The sequence below is a fragment of the Puma concolor genome, chromosome D4 (genome assembly GCF_028749965.1).
Source record: "Puma concolor isolate L17-30 chromosome D4, mPumCon1.1.hap2, whole genome shotgun sequence".
In the NCBI taxonomy this organism is placed as follows: domain Eukaryota; kingdom Metazoa; phylum Chordata; class Mammalia; order Carnivora; family Felidae; genus Puma; species Puma concolor.
In genome coordinates, this window is record NC_141679.1 from 18,021,581 (window position 1) to 18,039,735 (window position 18,155).

Genomic DNA, 18,155 nt, shown 5'->3' on the forward strand with positions numbered 1-18,155 from the left:
CTGGTTGGAATCGTCATCCTGCCACTCACTAAGTACCTGTATATACTAGAGTGACTTTGTGTAGCTCCGTGTCTCAGTTTTGTCGTCTGTGAAATGGGAATAAAAATGTTACTTATATTCATAAGATGTTTAAGATCACACAGTAATAATGCACGTACAGGGGCGCTTGGGTGGCTCAGTCGGTTGAGCCTCCGACTCTTGATTTCGGCGCAGGTTGTGATCTCACGCTGAGCGTGGAGCCTGCCTAAGATATTCTCTCCTTCTGTTCATCTCCCTCTGCCCCTCTCCTTCTCCCTCTCCCTCAAATCAATCAATCAATCAATCAATCAATCACGCTCAACATGTAGCACCTGGCCGTGGCCAAGGGCTCATTTAATGTTGGCTAGTAATTCGAGGTCCTTGAACGATGCAAAGCTTCCTACCGGGAAAAGATTACATGTACAGAAGTCTCCAGAAAGTCCCTTGTATTCTATTGCCTTGAAAGCTCATAGGTAGCTAGCCACATGTTGCAGGGATTTGGAAATGTCGCCCTTTTACCGCATACTGTCGTTTAAAGGTGACTGCCATTTGTTCCAGAAACCTAAGGGGTGTGTGTGGCCTAAATCCTTGTGGCCTTTTATGGGGTCCGTGGTCCCCAGGCTCAGAATGGAGAGAAACTGCTCTTTTCCTCCAGGTCAGTTATACTTGTGGCCTCTTGATTATCGTTTGCCCCGAAGTTCTTAGTGCTCCATCTTCTATTCTTGGAGGTGAGAGGGGTCTTGACGTTCAGAAGCCAGTGGAATGTGGGGCCAGGGTCATTGGCAGAAGGGGTAAGTTTCAGGGGGCCCTACTTTCAGCGCCGCAGACTGTGACATTCCCAGCTCAGGGCCTGCAGCCTTCCCGTCTCTTTCGATCTGTGTGTGGCATCCCAGAAGCTTCATAGTCCGATCCCTTCACGTCTGCAACATCCCTGAGAGCATAAATACAAATAAGTCCCAAAATGCGAATCAGATGTCCCTGTAAACCCAAGTCTTCTCCGGATACCAGCAAATTAACCTATGGCTATTTCCTGAGCTAATTAGTTCCCCTCCCACGGGTAGCAATGCCACTGATGGAAAAATCCATCGGTTTCCCGTACTAACTTCCTCACTTTACTTTGGTGAAATACAGGACATTTTGAAATTAAATGATTTCTGAAGTTGCGTATTATCAAATGCCAGAGTGAAATTATCTCAACGCCTCCTTCTTTCCATGCGTAGTTTCAATTTCCTGAAGCTAATTCCTTCCTTCTAATTACAAGTACTCCAAGAAGAATTAGTTTTTACAACTCAGCGTGAGAGCAAGTAACTCTTATTTCTTCAGGCTGAATTGAATGCGGGAGGCTTCCTGAATCTGCCTGAATACAACTGCTTAAGTCACAAGATAAATGTTCCCCATGCTGCCTTTATCATCCCCATCATCATCATCATCATTATTATATTTTTAGTGCTAAGGGCCACTAGGGAAATGGCCTCCCAATGGTCAGAACCTTGTGTTTGATGTTTCCAAAAGAATCTTGCCCTGGTGATAAGTAACATAGGAAAGTGGTTTCATTTCTTTTTCCTTTCCTTTCCTTTCCTTTCCTTTCCTTTCCTTTCCTTTCCTTTCCTTTCTTGTCTTTTCTCGTCTTTTCTCGTCTTTTCTCGTCTTTTCTTTTCTCCCCCCATAAAGAGTAATATTTAAAGTGTGGAAGTTTTAGCTGCGTGTTAAATGTTATTTTAAAATCCCTAGGTTGATTTAGACATACTTATCAAATCCGAGTACACCTACATATATCTTGCTGTTTGCTCATGGAGAAAAGCGAAGCAAGCATGCCCATTTGAGAGGATTATGCTGAACCACAAAGAAGCGTCTGGAAAGGTTTGCCAGACTGAGCTTTTGTTGTTGTTGCGTTTGCCCCTCACTCAAATCACGACACTGGGAAAGTTGAAAGGAGATTAACATTGTATCAGGCAGATCAGGAAAAACATCTTATGTCGACCTTCGCGTTCAGAAGTAGAATTATCCCTTGACTCTTTTCCTAGTTTTCTTGACCATGGCACAATGAGTTTACTGAATTCTTACGGTGGATTCGGTATCAGTCAGCAAAGGGCCAGATCGTGCTATTTGTTTTAGAAGTGAAACTTCCCTGCCTCCTGGGCCCCCCTCAAACCGACTCCCTCCCTTCCTCCAGGGTTTCATGCGTTATCGGGTTCTAAAATTGGTCCCTAGCAAGTGTTGGGTAAAACAAAACAGAACTAAGTCGTTTTTCAGTGTTCTTATATTTTTCAAATTCATGAGGTTAGGTTTTCGCTTCGTTAGTAGTTATTTTGTTAACGCAACCTTGCAAAATCGTCTACATCCAATCCTGCCCCCTCTGAAAACTTTGGAAATGGCAGTACTATGTGTTTGAGGTTTCATCTGAAGGCATAGCAAAAAGGTGTCAGGACTCTACAGTACCTTTTTCTCCCCATCTCCTTCATGTTCAAGCCACCAAATGAGAGCCGTGGCTCAACACGTAGCAGAATGTATTGTCTGCCACCTCTTGATGGCTTATCTTGCACCAAAATAAGTACTTGGCATCACTTTGATTCCACCAGTATAATGAAGTGGAATAGATCTTAGCGTCCACATGCTAAATGTGGACACTGAAACCTCGAGAAGTTAATTTCACAGAAGTGGAAAATGAAAGAGCCAGGATCTGATCCCTGGGCCCCCTTTGTTAGGAGGCCACTCTCAAAAACGTGTATGTGGCAAGGGTGATGGGAACACGTAGTAGGAAGTGAAGCCGCGTGTGCACCTCCATCGTGGAATTAGCTGGAATTAAGACACCAGTTTTTCCTCTGCCTGGGAGAGGCCAGCGTCCGTGGGCTGCATACGAGGGGCCAAAGGGACTGCAACTTGCTCCTGTCACACCTCAGATCGTTGTCCCCCTCCCCTCCATGTTCTGGCCCATCCTCGGCAAGTATCCTTCTAAAATGAAGGTGGCAGGTGACAAATAAGTACCCAAGCTGCCTGATAACGGCCACGTTTCCCAATTAAGTAAAAGACTGGCACACCTGACAGTCAAGACGGAAATAATAAGCATCTTGATCAGAATTTCACGCGTGCATGGAGTCAGACACTTTCCAGTAGATAGATGCTCTTTGCGCACATGTACTGGGATTGGTTTTCTGTAGGTTTATGAGTGGTGTCGAGGTTCTCCAATGAAAGGAACTTCTTCTCTACTCAGTGACTCTGTGCCTTCAGTGCTAACAGTCGCAAGAAATAGGTATCCAGCAATTTAATATAATAATCACTCATGGCAAGTTAAGGATACTCCCATACCTATGTCTCGGGCCCAGCTTTGGGCTCCGCGCTAAATTCTCTTTCTTTGAAAACACGGACGACAGGGACTCGGTTCATTTGAGGCTTTCTCCTTATCCTGTACGTACACGCAAAATGCTAACCCTTGCTAGTTCTTTGTTAAATTACGCAAGCGATTGTCTGGCTATGTAGCTGGACAAGGAATGTTCCAGAAGACTTCAGTTTTGGCTTTAGCTTACGGTAATTTTCAGGTTCCGACGCAAGCTTTTACATAAAGGATGGCCGGGCCCGAACCGGGAGCCATTTTGTTGAGGAAAACTGGAAATCCTCACCCTTTTAAACACTGAGTTACAACTGACCAATACCACAGTATTTCCTAAATTTAAGGTTACGTTTTCTGCCTCCCTCAGACTAACGTCACCTCTCCACGTTGAGACCCAGAGCCGCATTTGTTCACCCCAACCCCGAATCACTGAGCCTTTGTTTTTAGTACTTCGCCATTCTGCTTTTGCTTTTTTAATTTGCTTGTGACTCTCTGCTTCCCCCATCTTTTTTTTTTTTTTGGTACAATGATTCTTACCTTGTCTTTCCCCAGTCCGTTTCTGACCTGGAGAGACGTGCAGCATGTTATTGTCAGGACTTCCCGTGCAGGACATTTGAACGCTAATGACTGGAAAACCAATGCTGCGGGTTTTAAGGGTGAGAACTTCTTTCATATTCTGTCACAGGCAAAATATTTTTATTTCCGCCCCTCCCCCCCCCCATTTTAAATGGAGAGCAGGAAATGGAATCCCTGAAAAGAAACTTGAAATTGTGTGCCGACACACAAGGAGCTTGCCCTTTTAGTAAAGAAAAGGCAGGTTCATTTTTTTTTTTTTTTCAATTCAAACAACACATAGAAGGCAGATTTCCTTGGCTTCCCACATCATAGGTCAATCTCTTAAAAGACAACCATCCAAGTATAGTCGACCTATGGGGCTTTTAATTCGTTTATTATCACTGTCATTGGTTATCTGAGTGGTATTTGTACCAATGTATTTAAAAATTCCTCATCTTCTGTAGGGATTGCTTCCACTTAAAGACTCACTGGTTTATTTTCACTATTAGTTGGTAGGCCATGCTTTCTCTACATTTTGTTTTTGTTTCTTTTTAAGCTGCCACAACAGCTAACTCTAAGACATCACTTTATATAAATGAGAAGTTCTTAGGAAGCTTTATAACACACAGTCTGTATACATTTATGTACAATATGTAATAAGTGCTATTTTTCTCATGGCTGAGGATTATAGTTCCCTCAAACTCTCTTACTCATGGTAGCCATTTTGCTCGTCGTCATCCATAACGTATGTTATAATAAAAAGAAAATAATTACATAAAGCAGATGTCCTAAAGCTTCATTCACATGACCTCAGTTTTAACCCATTAAGTTAAGTTACAACAAAGACTACTCTTGGTTATATCTGCATACTTAAATTTACTCCCAAATGGTCTTGGTATCATTATCTATCCCTATGGGTGAAAAAGAGCATCCCATACCATAGGGAATATCTAGTTCAAAATTGAGATTCTGGTCCTCGGATCATCGGTAACATGTTGAATAATCCTGGGCGAGCCGTTTACTTTTTTGGGCCCTAACTTCCCCAACTTAAACATTTTAGAAGCTGAATAATATTATCTACCTATGATTTCTTAAATATGGTTTTAATATGTCTTTAGTGAAATTATACCCAATGTATGCATATATCCATGCTGGAAATGTAAAATGTAATTTAAAAAAAACTACTTGCAAATGGCTTATTATAGTCTCATGCTTAGCCCAAACCTGTAAATGTATCAGATAACCTGTGCCATATACAATATGTCTTTGGTTAACATCTTCACCGAAGACTTCACTCCATTTTTAGAAAAAGAAAAATATCCCTCTGCTTTTCAGTATTATCAAGGACCTCTCCATACTCATAACCTATATGGTGCAGCCGTGTTCAATGAACCTGTAATCTAAAGAGCTGTAAATACGTGCTGGGATCACATTGTCTGAAGCCCAAATCAAGGCACTCGATCCCCAAACAGCCATTGTGATGTGCAGCATTAAAAATATTTGAAATGTCAGCTGTCTGTCATAGAAAATCCAGGACGTACTTTGCCATAGGGGTACGTTTCATTTTGATTAGCCTCCACACCCTGCCAGCTCTTCCTATATAAATCCACGAGGCTGGGAGGTGGGTTTGGGGAGGGGGAAGAAGGGTCCAAAATACAACCTTGGCGGGGTCAGTGCTGCGATGAACGTTTTGGTAGAGGGTTCACAGACTAAGTACATTGACCTCCATGAAGCCGAGGAATCAACTTTAACCCAAATAAAAGCCTTAGTTTTACTTATCCCTTTTTGGCAAGTTAAAAAGAGCGAATGGTTCTAATAAAAAATGCAACTCTTTTGAAAACCTCTGTTGGTTTTGGAGAGGGGGAAACAGAGGATTTCGAATAACTCCCCAGATCCAAACCTGAGTCCGAAGGGGGCCGTACGGTGCTCTGGCAAGGAGGAAAGAGCATTTTACTATTGCACGTGGCAATATTTAGTATCATATTCCACTCTTCTCTTAGACTGCTGCCAAGAGTAACAATTAAAGTTCGCCTTTTCGTAGATGAATTGCCCTGAACGGTCTGGACTCCCGGTGGAATTGTTTTGTAATTTTGTTGATGGCAAGCCCCATATTTCATCTAAACATGATCGTAATAAGAATAATTTTTTAAAGACTGATATTCTTCCCGACTCTAAGCATTACCATCCCCTCCCTGGTGTCCCACAAATAAAAGTGATTAAGGCAGAGGCTAGCAGGAGACGAAACGTGCTTTGGGGAGGGAGAGAATGGAGGTCACCGGGCCTGGACAAAGATGGGTGACTTTTTATGAAATGAGAACTGAGCAAACAAAGAAATAGCTAATGCTTGGAAGAACTTCATGCAAAGGGAGCTCAGCGAGAGCTCGTATTTTAAATTAGGTCAGCCAGCGTTTGCAGGCCTAGCTTCGCGGGAACGCATAGCCGCACGCTTCTCCTTAGACAGGAGAAGGCGGAAGTCACCTGCAAACGGGAGCGTGTGGCCGCGGCTGCTCTCTCTCTCTCTCTCCTGTGCAACTTAGTCCTAATGCTGAGCGAGGGGTGTGCCTGAAACAAATCCGAAAACATCTGTGCTCCCCTGGGCTGGCCTTTGTGCCCTGAGGTTGAGCGACGTAACCTGTTGGAAGCAATTTAATGTGTTGGAAAAAAAAAACACGAAAAAATAAGACACCTGAGGCTAACTTGACATATTGCCTAGTAGGTGCTCATCTGCCCTGATGATGTCAATATCAACCTCAGCGTTTCCTTCTCCTCGGGGCAAGCGCAAGCAGCTGAGAGTAGCAACCAGTGCGGTATTGGGGTCTTGTCATCCGTGGACTTGATAGTCATCACTGATCGCTTCAGAGAGGCCAACACCCTCCAAACAAGCTGTCACCAGACACTGCCAAGTCCTTACATTTCTTCAGACATACCCGTATGTAGTACGTCACAGGCCGAGAGTAGAACCAGGTGATCTCGGAGCTAGGCGGCTGTGGGCCTCGCCGCGAGGCAGACCCAATCCATTCTAATCCACATGTGTTAGGGACCTGGCAGATGCAAGACATTCCCTCCAGCAGCAGCTGCTGGCTTCCTGTTGCCTGGCACGGCGAGGCTCTCATTCAGGCAAGGAGGTCGGCCTGGAGAAGCCGAGAACGTGGCTCTCTGCTGACTCGTGTGTGTTCCTCTGAGAGTGGGATTACCCTGGGGTTGCATGCGGATGAGCTGGGTGCACAGAAATTTCCTTGCTTCTTTTTCTGTGTTCTCATCAGAATAGCACGCTATAAACAATCGGGGTGGTAAGAGTAAACTCACAGCGAAGGGAGCCCCAAAGCCGGAAGCTGTTCATCGATATTTTCAGGCTAATGGTAGCGTAATTTTTAACAATGTTAATCGAACTAAGATTACCCTGTCCTGCTCCTTCTTAAGTAATAATAACGATCGTTTATAGTGTAGTTAAGAGTCTTTTGCAGAAGATCCGTTCTTCGAAATAAACGTACGCCAATGAGTACCTACCTATGGAAACTGACTAACCGTTATTTGGATTGTTCGTTGTGTGAATAATTTTGGCTAAATGTCATACACCTTTTGACTCTAAACTTCCTCCAGAGATAGTTTCTTTAAAAACAAGTGGAAGAAACACCATGCCCTTACCAAAAACTCTCCTGGAGGTGGTTCATGAGAATAGGAAAAGTATTTGTAGGAGACCAGATGAACAGATGTGATATTTGCCACTAGAGAACTGAACTCCCAAATTCCTGTGTTTCGCTACTGCTCAGCATTTGTAATGCTAGGAGATGACTTTGGCATTAAATCATTTATTTGGGGTTTTTTCCAGTGTTATTTCCTTCTCCTTTGATGCCTTCCTTATGAAAAGTCTTCTCTATTTTTTTTTTTTCTTTTCTGTGCTTTTTCATACCCCCTTCATGCGCCTTAAAATGCACAAATCAGCTATCGAAGCAAGGGCTTTTTGCCATTTGGGTGGTTTTCTTCACAGAGCTTAATTTATGCAAATCTCTTTGTTTATTTATTTACAAAAACTTCCCGAGCACCCTCCCCTTGCCAGCCCGACATGTGTTGATGTGCACCCAGAAAGGGGAAGTGAGAGGAAATGTCGGGGGCCCCCTGGCATTGCCTAATCTGATCTGGCCACGGTACGATTTACATACACACGTAGAAATTTACACTACACTTGTCTTCCCTTCTGTCAAGCCCACATGATCTGCCAGGTCATGTTTATAAAAAAGTGTCCATGCAAACTTCCCCGGTCATCTCAAATGCAGCCTAACCCGAGCAGGAAAAGGCATCTGATGTAGAGACGATCTCTGCTGGTATGTCACGGATAGTTCGAACAGTTCTGTTTGCGCATAGATGGTATGCGGACCAAACCAGCCATGCGGAGAACTTTAATTGTGCATTCTTCTAGAATCCATGGCTCTTACCGTTTTAGGAAGCTTAGCTCTTTGTGACGATCCCCTCCGTTCTACTGCTTTAACCTGAGGAACTCGCAAATCCACGGTCACTTGGGCTGTGTCCGCTGATCCCCACCCCCGACCCCTACGAGTTCTTACCTCTCTGGTTCACGGTTGCGGTTACAAGTGTAATCGAATGCATGCCACCTCAATGCTTTAGGTTTTTTTTTTTCTTCAAAGTGTCTGTATTTGGATTATATGACTGTATACAGTTAAACGCTCTTAAATTTAGGAACAGGAATAGACGTCAGATAATAAATTAGGACCTTCTGTCATCTTTACTAGGCGAACGAATGAAAAAAATGTCATTGAAAATCAAAAATGACAACTAAGTGAGCGAGGTTACCACGCCTTCCATTTCACTGCCCTCCCAGACTATGTAAGTCTCTCTTTTTTTACCAGCATGTTGCTGAAACCTTCCCATCCCCACTGACTTCTTTCTTTGACCACAACTAAACTACTAGATTTTTTTTTTTTAATTTCTAACTGATTTCCCACCATGGGAAAACAATTGACAGTCTAACATGACTTCTTAGCCTCCAAGGCCCTAACTTTTAATAACCTTTATTACCTTTAATTGCCATCATTTTGTTTCCACTGGTAGGGCTGGTAATTTTAAGATGTTCCAATATATTTTTAATACCTACCTGTCTTGCTTTCAGTTTGTAACACTTATTAAAAAGAATTAGACGTGCTGAAATCATGAAGCATGCCATGTGTTGAATTGAAAGTAAAGGTTTTGAAATGTGTTTTTTTCTTAGTGTGTGAAGCGATATCTGATGTATTACTGTCTAAAGGGGTAAAGCCGTATTTTATTTTATTATTTCACTGCACAAATAATAGTTCTTCTTTGCCACCTAGCATGCTGATGTGATGTTGGTAGCTAGGATTAAAGCCACATAATGCACATTAATTGGTCATCGGCACATGTTTTTGACGAAAGGTCAGTGACATGTTATTCATGTGGTCAGCGTCAGAGGTGGTTTAGAATCAGATGCTCGATTCCAGCCCCCATCCTCGCTGTAGAAATAAGTTTTTTACAATCCAAAGAAAGAGGGAAGTATGTACATCTGATTCTACCTAATAAAATGCACTCATTGGAAATACCCCCTGAGTTTCTTTCAAGATTCCATGTGTTGTATACTATTGTACTCCCTATAGGCAATTTCGTTTAATACGTGTTAACTTAAAACCTTTCATTTTTCTGTGTACTGACCATTGAATACAGGAACTTATCTTCTTGCTCATTTACAAAAAAAAAAAAAAAAAAAGAATCACAAAATTTAGGGATTTTATTTTTATCCCTTTGTCTGGTGGGTGATTTGCCTAAATATCTAGCTGAGACCAATAATATGGAACCCCTGACAGCAAAGTGCTTGATCACTGCTTAATCTAGAGTCTCATGTCCAAAATATCCACTTGCCCATCAGAGCATTCCACGCATGCCTCACTAAATAAGTGAGATTTAAAAATGCCTTCTATTGACGGGAAATGTTGTTTTCTCCGTGCTGATCTTTGACGGGATGGTAGCATTAGGTTTTGTTAGAGTTCGGGGGTGTTTTGTTTTGTTGCGTTTTACTTTTTCATCCCCAAGTACATAAGCTTTAAATGCATGTGGTTTCACACTTAAAATCCGTCTTCAAAACAGAATTAAAATGATGGTTGCACTAAGTGACTATTATCTCTGTACCAGATATAATTAGTTAATGACGGGAATTATGTGCGGAGGAGTTTTGTGGCTTTGCCACCATTTTAGGAACCTTTAAATCCTAGTAGACAGTCGGTTACTGATATTTTGTGTGGCCTTGGAGGAAGCCAATTAAAGCTTTTGTATCTTGGTTTTTTAGAATGTGGGTAACTTATACCAAACATAATGAGAAGGCTGAGTCCCCATAGGAACTAGTGATAGACATCTGAACTGATTATAGCTATCAATGTCCTGTTGACTCTTGAGTCATTACTACGGTAGGAAAGCTGTGAGCATAAAATATTTTTTTTTTGGCAATATGCAAAAGCTTGTACACTTAAGAGAGGATCGATGTCTCTTTTTGTGTAATTGCCTGATGAAAACTGATTTCACTAATTCTAATCAGGCTGTAGTTGCCAAGGTATCTTCCAGACTCTTCCTTCAGCATATGGGTTTGGCTATTAATGGTAGCAAATCTTGATAGTTTGTGGTTACAGTTGATATTTTAGGCAAAGATAAACATCATCAACCCCTAAACCCGGTGATTGCAAAGGATGATCAACCAGGGCCAATGCTAATTTCAGGCCAAAAGTGTGTTATGACTCTAAAGTAATGAAATGGATTTCTGTGTAGCGCCAATAATTGGGTTCTGAATCCAGTTGCAAAATAAGATAACCAAAAAGGATTTAAGCCAAGACCGTCTTCTCAGAATACGTACACTCACACCTACAGACACATTCTTTTACAGAAGCTTTTAAAATTCGACATTTTCTTTTGGGAGGTTTTGTGTTTATTTAAAAAAACAACGACAACTCACTCAACAGAGTGGTTGAGAGCCTGGGTGCCAAAGTCAAACAGCTTGGGATTGATTCTTAGCTCGATAAACAAACAAACGATATCTGGTAATATAAGACACGTTCTTTTGTTTGTTTGTTTGTTTGTTTGTTTATTTTGAGAGAGACAGAGACAGTGTGAGAAGGAGAGGGGCAGAGAGAGAGGAAGAGAGGGAATCCCAAGCAGGCACAGAGCCCGATGTGGGACATGAACTCACAAAACTGAGATCATGACCTGAGCCAAAATCGAGAGTGGGACGCTTAACCGACCAAGCCACCCAGATGCCCCAATACATACACATCCTTAATCAACATTATTGGAGTACGTTTACATATGATAAAAAAGCACCATTTTAATCGTACGAATGTAGGTACCCAGGTAACCGTCACCACAAGCGAGGATAGAATATTTCTGTCACCCCAAAATAGACTTTCATGTTCCTTTCTTTTCCCTTACCCCCTATGCAACTGATCTACTTCCTTTCACTATAGATTATATTGTCTCTTACAGACTTTTATATAAGTAGACTCATTGAAAAGTGGCTTCTTCCTCTCCAAATAGTATTTCTAAATTTCCTCTAAATCATTAGGTATATGAGGGGTCCGTCCCTTTTTATTGCTAAGTGATACTCCGGCATAGGGATATACCACAGTATATCCTTCACTTTTTCATGGACGATTTTGTTGTTTCCAGCCCAGGGTTGTGAGTTAAGCTGGTATGAGGACTCGTGGACGAGTCTTGGTGTGGGCAAACACAACTTTTTGGAACATTAGACAGTCAGAAAAAGCCTAATTGAAACAGAGACCCTGAGGAGTGGGTGAGCAACCCAGATGGCTAACCAGATGTGTCGAGCATCAGACAAGGCCTGCAGCTTACACAGAGATTTGGTCAAGGAAGAGCGAGGGGGCCGTGATGGCTGGTGTGTGTGTAGCAAAGGGGAAGAGGAAGGAACACCGTCATATACAGAGTCTGGCACGGCTCTTCATTCACACCATGCTACTCACCTTTAGTGTTGAATTCACAAACAGTTAATACTCTGTTAAGATTTTGTACAATGAAAACTGAGCATGTATACGTATGGATGTGCCTATATAGAGCCGTGGCCGTTGAAACTCAGTGTATAGAAAGGGCAGGTGTGGTGTGATCAGAAAAGTAATTTAAAAGAAACTGACACAGGGGTGCCTGGGTAACTCAGCCGGTTAAGCACCCAACTCTTGATTTCAGCTCAGGTCATGATCTCATGGCTTATGAGATCAAGCCCTGCGTCAGGCCCTGTGCTCACAGCTCAGAGCCTGCTTGCGATTCTCTCTCTCCTATCTCTCTGTCCCTCCCACCCCACCCCACCCCCACTCTCTCTCTCTTTCAAAATACATAAATAAACATTGGGGAAAAAACGGGATTTAAGAGAAATTGGCAGAAAAGCTACTTGAATCCCAGAGTTAGGGGTTCTCATTTCGTTTGAAAACATTTTAGAGCCTCTGCAGTGATTTGAGAAATCAGTCGATAATAATAATGACTTTCTAGCGAGTCGATTCGAGTTGCTTATGTGATGTCAGAAAGAATTTTATTTCTTAAGCTGATGGTGTAAACCCACTGGTCCTATGATGTGTCCTACAAAATGACACGTATGTAAGAACTGGCCGAAATGGATGTGAATTCCCTTGTGGTGATCATTTTTATTATCTTAGTATGCAATTGCATATTCCTGACCTTAAGGGCTGTGACATTCAGGGAAATTTTTGATCATCTCTTGGCTTCCTTCTAAATGAGGAGAGCTCTAGAGTTGAGATATATAATCATCTTTGCTAAATTCTTCTTCTTCTTCTTTTTTTTTTTTTTTTTTTTTTTTTTTTTTTAAGAAGGGCAAGAAATGCTTTTTGAAATCACTCTTTAATAAACCCAGGGCAAAAGGTGTGAGGACAAGATTGCTCCTTGAAAAATGTCAGGCCAGAAATTGTGCTTCGAGAAGGCTTCACAAATTCTCTTTGACCAAAGTCTTTTTGACGGTCATTGTCATTCACCATGACCTTCAGAAAGCCACTCAGCTTCCAATATTTGAATTATTTTTCATATGCAGTTATAGTCTTTGTATTTCCCACGTGGCTTTGTAGAAATTTAAAGAAAGCAAGCGACCGTAATTCTGGGCTAGCCTCTTGAGTTGCTCTAAGACAAGTGCAGATTGTGTGACAGAAGCATTTATAGTTAATAAATGACTTTTTCTCTTTCTTAAGGTTTACATTAATATTTTTTTTTCTTCTTGTCCATGAAGCGAACTCAGAACTGTCTATAATTCTGGGAAACTGCATTGCTTATTTGAACCCACCAGAGGCTACTGCTGTATGCTTTCTTAACGGACCGTGCAAGATGGTTTTGTCTGGAAATCATTTGCTGCTTTTCATGTTTTATCCTCAGAAGTATCCTCAGAGCCAGGACAGAAGATATGTGTTCAGCTTTGTTCTAGGATTCGATATTATACATCTTAGAACCCTAAAACCCCTGCTGAATCCCAGCCATGACTGACGAAGGAATGAGAGACAATAGCTAAAAACGCAAGAACTAGCCATGATTGTATGTTAGGGCTGCCGTAGTTGGTTGTGCAGGTTATTGACCGCACTAGGGAGCTAAACTGAGGGTTTGGGTGGAGCCCGAAACCCAGCCTGTGATCCACTTACTAAGCCATGCGCCCCAGAGGGGGTTGAGGTCCACCTAGAGAAAGAGGGACCTTTCTCTAACTCATGGAGATCCCAAATGCCAGCCCGGTTGCACTAAACCCCGTTGTCATTTCTCTCCGCTCTGTCAAAGGCATGACATCTTGTAAAAAACACCTATCCTGGGATGGTTTCGTTCACTTTAACCTTCACCTGTTGCTTCAACCTTGACATTCCCAAAACCTTCATTAGCAAACGAGGTCGGCGTTACTGGGGTCAAACAGAGTTTTCCAGTGTCTGTGAGGATTTCACCGCTGTCTTTCGTGCCAGCTCTCTGGACAAAGTTTGAAGTAATATCCTAGAATGTTAAGTGAGTGTGGGTGCTCATGAGTACAAATCGATTATTCTTTTTTTTTTTTTTTAATTTTTTTTTTAACGTTTTTTATTTATTTTTGAGACAGAGAGAGACAGAGCATGAACGGGGGAGGGGCAGAGAGAGAGGGAGACACAGAATTGGAAGCAGGCTCCAGGCTCTGAGCCATCAGCCCAGAGCCCGATGCGGGGCTCGAACTCACGGACCGCGAAATCGTGACCTGAGCCGAAGTCGGCCGCTTAACCGACTGAGCCACCCAGGCGCCCCTCGATTATTCTTTTCATAGCCTTTTTACGTTCTCTCATTTTCTTGTGACCTGAAATGATTGATGCTTCATGAATTCAAATGTATGATCATACATCTGGGGCCTGTAGAAGATTGATATTTGGGGTAAAGAGTCCTTGTAAGTATTGGCCTATGCGGGATGCCTGAGCACAGACATAAAGCAGTGGTGAAAGGCTTTATTGGAAGCTTCTGTGGTGCTCATCAAGCTGTCCCGAGAAGGTACTCCCAACAGACCAGCGTTTCTACTGTCTGTGGAACAGAGCCTTAAATATGAAAGGAAGGGGTGCCTGGGTGGCCCAGTCGGTTACGCTTCTGACTTCAATTCAGGTCATGGTCTCACGGTGCGTGGGTTCGAGCCCCACATGGGACTCGGGGCTGATGGCTCAGAGCCCGGAGCCTCCTTCGGATCCTACGTCGCCCTCTCTCTCTGCTTCTCCCCTGCTTATGCTCTCTTTCTCTGTCCCTCTCTCTCAAAAATAAGTAAACATTTAAAAAAAAAATTGAAATACGAAAGCAAACACGTGGTTTTGGTGCACTGGAGAAACCCTGATTGGAATTTGGATGTGCCTACCTGTTTGGACTCAGACATCAGTATACCTGAGCGAGGTCACCCGTTCCGTGCCCTTGGTCGGGCACATGGGCCTCAACCTTATGTGCCACGCTGAGACACTGGTAAGTGGGTGCTGCTTCAGCTGTGAAAACCGGTTCAGGATCAATAAGAGATCCCAAATGGGGCAGCCTGGGTGACTCAGTCGGTTGAATGTCTGACTCTTGGTTTTGGCTCAGGTCATGATCTCATGGCTCGTAGGATGGAGCCCCACGTCAGCTGCCAGCACAGAGCCTGCTTGGGATTCTCTCTCTCCTTCTCTCTTTCTGCCCCTCCCGTGCTTGTTTGCGTGCTCTGTCTCTCTCTCTCTCAAAATAAGTAAATAAACATTAAAAAAAGGGGGGAGGAGTCCCAAATGAACAAGAAGAAAAAAAGGGCCTTCTGATGAACCTTTGTAAAGTACAGTTTTAGTAAAGATGGTGTAGCTCGTCCTTTTATTCCCTCCAGAGAGATCTTTCTTTATATTGGTGCCGGTGCCTATGACATAAACCAGACCCAAAGATTCAAAAGGAACGCCTGAAAAGTAATCCTGTCCCAGGTCTACGCTTAACTTCCTAAGACCACTGCATCCAGCAAGGTGCAGTTGCAAGCCAGGCGACCGCTTTGCAGAATTCATCTGGATACATCCTCTCTGAAATAAATAGATCCAGACTTTTTTTTTTTTTTTTTCTGTTAAAATCTCAATTCAGGCTTTTGACACATGTTCACATCTTGCTAGCCTCAGGCATTTCAAAGCAATTAAGCTTCTATCACAGCCATCCCAATAATGGCTTCAACAGGCTTCATTTTATGGTGTTACACCAGAAGCCGCAATACGCCCTGAAGTTTCCAGAGTCATCTCTGAAAGAGCCAAAAGACAAGGGCGTTGTGATCGCTGCTGGATGTTAACAAACAGGAAGTTGTTCTTTGCCGCTCAATACCATTCTTCCACCTATACGTGCCTGCTTAGCTCTAATAAAAAAAAAAAAAAAAAGGACTCGACTTGAATATAAAATAAAGGATCTTTTCCATATTAATAATGTCTCCACATTCAGAGAAAATCCCTGATGGAAATGACTGAAGAAGGTCAATCTCAGCAAGAACAGGGGAAAGGGTTATGGTCCAGATGCTAGCTTTCCATCCATGCCCCACGTCCGTCTTTTTCTCCACACGATATTTTAATGAGCTTTGAAGAAGAGAGCCGTTTTTATGCAGCTAATTTGCAAAAGGCAAAGGGCACAAAAATGGTCCAGGGTCCATTTAGGGTATATAGATGACTCTTTGAAATATTTCCACCCCCTTTTGCCGCCTTGCTATTCTGAGGATGATGACCGATGTGAGGAAGTAGTTGAAATAAATACTGTGTATGTTGTAGGTGACAGTAATCAATGGATACATACATGATGCAGAGGGATTCTGAACAGTTAGGATTGAGTCCCCGTGACTTTGGACGGGTTCTTTTTTTTTTTTTTTAATTTTTTTTTTGTCAACGTTTTTTATTTATTTTGGGGACAGAGGGAGACAGAGCATGAATGGGGGAGGGGCAGAGAGAGAGGGAGACGCAGAATCGGAAGCAGGCTCCAGGCTCTGAGCCATCAGCCCAGAGCCCGACGCGGGGCTCGAACCCACGGACCGCGAGATCGTGACCTGGCTGAGGTCGGACGCTTAACCGACTGCGCCACCCAGGCGCCCCTGGACGAGTTCTTTTAATGTGTACGTGCCTTATTTTTTTCAGCTGTAAAATACGAATAATACTCTTGTGCCAATAGGACTGTTGTAAAGATTTCATTAGCTAATACAGAGTAACATGTGTATGTAAAATACTATTTTTGCCTCCCATATAAAATTTCTTCTGGGCATCTTATTTTGGGAAGCATGCCCTGCCACATTTAATGCACTTCAACCACAGAGTCAGTAAGATTAAACAGATAGATTCAAATGCATTAAACAGATCCTACAATGCATTTCCTATTTTTCAGCATTGCAATTGAGTTTGATTTTGTGTCTCAACTCAGTCAAACCCTGATTTTGTCCTAACAGCGATTCGACTTTAACTCCCTGAGTAATGTGTATCCAAAGAAGAAAATCTCTAGACTAACCTGGTGCTTGATCAGTGAGGGATATCTATAGGTTAATTAGGAGAATTTCTCTTCCTAAAATATGTTTTTAATGTTTATTTATTTGTTTTGAGAGAGAGAGGGAGAGCATGATCAAGGGAAGGGCAGAGAAAGAGGGAGAGAATCCCAAGCAGGCCGCATGCCATCAGTGCAGAGCCCGATGCGGGGCTCAAACTCACGAACTGTGAGATCATGACCTCAACTGTTTCATCAAGAGCCAGATGCTTAACCAATGGAGCCACCCAAGCACCCCTTCCTGAAATATCTTTAAAAGGAAAGCAAAAATGTGTGTGCTACTCCATATGAAAATAGCATCTTAGCGTAATGTGTGGTATAGCCACCTTTCATTTCTTATGTCATTGGCATGAGGGAAGGGATTTAGGAATCCTGCCTCCAGAGACTCAGGCCCCAGGTTGGCGATAGTAGCCTAATTAGCCAGGCTTTATCAATCGGGGTTCCAGGAGAGATGCAACCCTATTTCCCTCAGGAAGTGGCTCTCAAGGTGGGATCCCTGGACCGACCATATCAGCATCTGTTAGGAAGGAAATTCTGGGCCTTAATTTCTTAGGTGTTTTGTTTTGTTTTTAATTTAAGTATAGTTGACATACAGTATGACATAGTTTCAGATATACAGCTTCTCTCTACATTCACCGCAAGTGTATCGGTCACCATACAGGATAACGGCATCACTGACTGTATTCCCTACACGGTGCCCTTTGTTCCTGTGACTGATTCCATAACCGGAAGCCCGTACCTCCCAGTCCCCTTCACCCACTTTGCCCATCCCTCCCCGCTCTCCGTCCCTCTGGCAGCCATCAGTTCTGATTCTACGTTCTGTTTGTCCGTACATTTGTTTTTTTAGATTCTACGTATGAGTGAAACCATATCATATTTGTCTTTCCCAGTCTGATTTGTTTCACTTAGCATAATACCCACTAGGTCCATCCATGTTGTCACAAATGGCAAGATCTTACCTTACCTATGGCTGTGTAATATTTGTGTGTGTGTGTGTGTGTGTGTGTGTGTGTGTGTGTGTGTGTGTGCGCGTTCTTCATCCATTCATTTACGGATGGACACTTAGGTTGCTCCCATATCTTAGCTATTGTAAATAATGCTGCAGTAAACATAGGGATGCATATATCTTTTCGAATTAGTGTTTTCGTTTTCTCTGGGTAAATCCACACTAGTGGAATGACTGCATCAGGTGTTATTTCTATTTGTTAGTTTTTTTAGGTACCTCCATACTGTTTTCCACGGTCGC

The 18,155-nt window shown here is 42.7% G+C and overlaps 1 protein-coding gene across 4 annotated transcripts in view; it reads left to right on the forward strand.

The window, feature by feature from the left end:
- The window catches only part of PCSK5 (proprotein convertase subtilisin/kexin type 5), a 472,761-nt gene that overhangs the window by 247,546 nt on the left and 207,060 nt on the right, over nt 1-18,155 (forward strand). For all 4 annotated transcript variants that reach the window (XM_086685036.1, XM_086685033.1, XM_086685035.1 and 1 more), the window contains one exon: nt 3,899-4,002. In XM_086685036.1, coding sequence (XP_086541162.1) covers nt 3,899-4,002 — 104 coding nt within the window. The remainder of the gene's footprint in view (nt 1-3,898; nt 4,003-18,155) is intronic.